The sequence below is a fragment of the Dioscorea cayenensis genome, unplaced genomic scaffold (genome assembly GCF_009730915.1).
Source record: "Dioscorea cayenensis subsp. rotundata cultivar TDr96_F1 unplaced genomic scaffold, TDr96_F1_v2_PseudoChromosome.rev07_lg8_w22 25.fasta BLBR01001052.1, whole genome shotgun sequence".
Lineage (NCBI taxonomy): Eukaryota > Viridiplantae > Streptophyta > Magnoliopsida > Dioscoreales > Dioscoreaceae > Dioscorea > Dioscorea cayenensis.
In genome coordinates, this window is record NW_024087443.1 from 19,440 (window position 1) to 22,735 (window position 3,296).

At 30.8% G+C, this 3,296-nt stretch overlaps 1 protein-coding gene across 1 annotated transcript; it reads right to left on the reverse strand.

Annotated features, from left to right (window-relative positions):
- Positions 1-1,312: 1,312 nt before the first annotated feature.
- LOC120255536 (peroxidase 4-like) lies at positions 1,313-2,913 on the reverse strand. Its single transcript, XM_039263345.1, has 4 exons — positions 2,583-2,913; positions 2,274-2,465; positions 1,993-2,158; positions 1,313-1,898 (listed from the first exon to the last, which is right to left on the reverse strand). The coding sequence occupies exons 1-4, from the start codon at positions 2,802-2,804 to the stop codon at positions 1,507-1,509; spliced, it is 972 nt and encodes a 323-aa protein (XP_039119279.1). The 5' UTR covers positions 2,805-2,913; the 3' UTR covers positions 1,313-1,506.
- Positions 2,914-3,296: the final 383 nt, after the last annotated feature.

Below are 3,296 nucleotides of genomic sequence, written 5' to 3' on the forward strand. Positions count from 1 at the left end.
TTTCTAATTTTATTTACTCATAGGAAGCCATATATATGCCAAACCTTTGTCACTACTTAGACTTATTCTCATGTGTTTGTAAGAATTATAATCTATAATTAAGAACTTGATAAAGAAATAATATGTCACTAATTAGTCAAGTGAAGTTGATCAAATGATGATACCATTGCTTTGTTTAGATTTTATTAATTATATTAACTCATTTATATATTTACTATGAGACGTTCATCTGGCAAGCCATAATTTGTCAAATAGATACTAACTCATTAATTTATTTATAATAGGTTAGTTTACTCAAGAAGAAATGGCAAGTATTATTAATATAAATGAGTTATCATAACTTGGTGTCAACTAAATTAGCCGTCTTGATTATTTTAATATATATTTAATTCAATACATTCAAAAATCAGCCTCCATCCATTTATTTATAAAAAAAATTAAAAAAAGTCCTTATGACCATATTGTGTTGACTTTTCAATATTTCTCATTAATTATATATCTCCTTCAAATTTTGAATAAATTATTTAAATAGTCCCCAACTATCCAATTATTTTGATTTGAATCACTAAATTATAAAAAAAATTAATTAAGTATCCTAATTTTATATTTATACTTAATTGGGTCATCCGAATTAACAACATTAATATCGTGGTAATGTGGCATGCCACGCCACACCCCTCTTACCTATTAGCATATCACATGGATAAAATACCTTCTTTACACATTCATTTATGTCACATAAACAAAAGATAATTTGATTTTTTTTTTTTTTTAAATTTTTTAGTCAGATAAGTTGCAATAATGCCCCTTATTTAATTTGATTTTTCCCCATGTGCCATGCTAATATGACAATAGAGCATAACATGGTATGCTATGTCAACACGGAGTTAATGAAATTAGCCCGAGTGACCCAGTTGAACGCGAATCTAAAATTAAGGTACTCAATTAAAAAAATTTATAATTAAGTACTCAAATAAGAGTAACATAATAGTTGGATGACTATCTAAATAATTTATCCTTAATTTTATTTCCATTGTTATTTTCTAGAATAATTTTTAATATTTTAACTTGTGTTAAACTTTTTTTTTTACTATCACTCAAAAAGAATTATACATCTAGTTTTAACAATTAATTATGATTTTTTAAAAAAATAATTATATACATATATATATAATTATTTGATATATATTACAAAAGAAATTTTATGTAATTCAAGTCAAAACATCAATAAAAGTTGCTTTGAGGGAAGAAACTTGAGCTTGTGAAGATATTATAAATGTGTGTAACAACCAAGCAATGAAAGTGACACGCAAATCAATATTCTTTCCACTTAAAAGATAATTAAACCATACACCAACTTTGAACACTTGAAATAACTTAAAAGATATCATGAGTACATGCATGCATGCATGGACTCTAATTATATATAGACCACAACAACTCACAAATAAACATACACTTGGATAACAATTAAGTTAACAAGAAGTAATTAATAACTCATTTGACTTAATTAATCTTCCTGCAATTCTTTCTAATCTCCCCATTAGAACCAGTGAGAGGAGTAATATCTCCCATATTGATCATGGCTGCAGTGAAGTCTGAGAAAAAGGTGCTCTCACTGTTAGCATAAGATTTAACTTGAGAATCAGCAGAGCCACCATTGTAGAGTTCTTGGTCAGAGTGAAGAAGTCCCTTCTTGATGATCAAGTTTTTGTAGTAGTAATTATCAAACTCGGTGTCGGTTTCAAAGTCAAGTGGTGCCAAGTTATTGTCTCCTGAACCTGACTTGCTAGGGCAGTTGGCTCTCCTTGTCTTTGCAAATGAGTTATCAATGTCACTATCATTGTAAATGTGAGCTCTAAATGAAATGCATCTTGCTTTCCCTATTGTATGTGCTCCTGCATCATATATATATCACACCAATATTATATATTTTCAACATTAAGTATACTTGTAATTAGTGTGTGTGTGTGTATATATATGTATATATACCAGAGAGGGCAATCATGTCTTTGGTGGAGAGGCCTTGAGCAGAGAACTTAGAGATGAGATTGCTCAAGCTTGATGATGGTGGAGGTATGTTGTTGTTTGCTGCTGATTCACTTGCAGTTGTTGAATCTCTCCTTCCCAACTTCACATTCCAGTTTGGTCCTCCAAGCTACATATATATATATATATATATATCCATGACACAAGACATGCATGTATGTAAGTATATATGTGAGTATGTATGCATGTATGTATGTATGTATATTTGAAAAATTAAGACTTACAATGACGACAGAGTCTCTTGCAACAATGGCTAGAATATCAGCACAAGAGACAACTCCAGGACAAGCTTTCTCAACTTGTTTCTTTATCTTATCAATGACATCGAACCCTCTGACTGAGTTCTTGTTAGGCAATGCATCCTTCTCACCTGTGAAGTTTGATGTATTATCCAACAGAATGGAACCATCACAACCCTATAAGAAAATTATACATATATATATTCATCATTAATAAAACCAAATCATATATATAGTTTTATGTATGTATAAAGATTAAAGAGAAGGAGCTGAAGTAGATCGAATACTACGTACATCGACAAAACAATCATGGAAGAAAAGCCGAAGAAGCGAAGCGCCCATTCGCTTCTCCGCTGAGATGGCTGATTGAACTCCAGATTTAACAGTGGAGAATAACTTAGGGCAAGAAGAGGAGTAGAAGTTAGTGGAAAGCTGAGCTGATGAGCTCTTAACAAGAAGAAGAAGTAAAGCCATTGAGACAATAACAGCCATTGAAGAAAAAGAAGAAGAAGCCATATATATATATTGGTGTTGTTAGTTAGTATGTGTAGTAGCTAGTGATGAAGAAGGGTATGTGGAATAGTGAGTATTTATAGAGGGAGATTGGAAGGGAATCAGTAGAATAGTTACATGGTTAATAAGATACGTACCGAACTTGCTAAAGTTAAGCTTTGAGTATTATTATTATGTGAGACTTTTGCATGCAATGAATGATAAGGGACTAATGTCTAATGGAGCTCATGTAATTGCCAAGTTTGACAAGGATGTGTGCTTTGGTTTTTGAGCTTTTGAACTGGTCTTTTTACTTGTTTGTTATAGTGTTTGGTGAATGAGTGGGTTTCTAGGGTTTGGTGGTTTGTATCATGCTGCTTGCTTGGCTTAGCTTGGTCAATGTATTTATTTATTTATCTATTTATTTATTTATTTATTTTTAAATTATGTATTGCCATTCAGAAGTTATATTGTTTATTATTAAATCTAGGAGTAATATGTTCATTAATTCAGTTG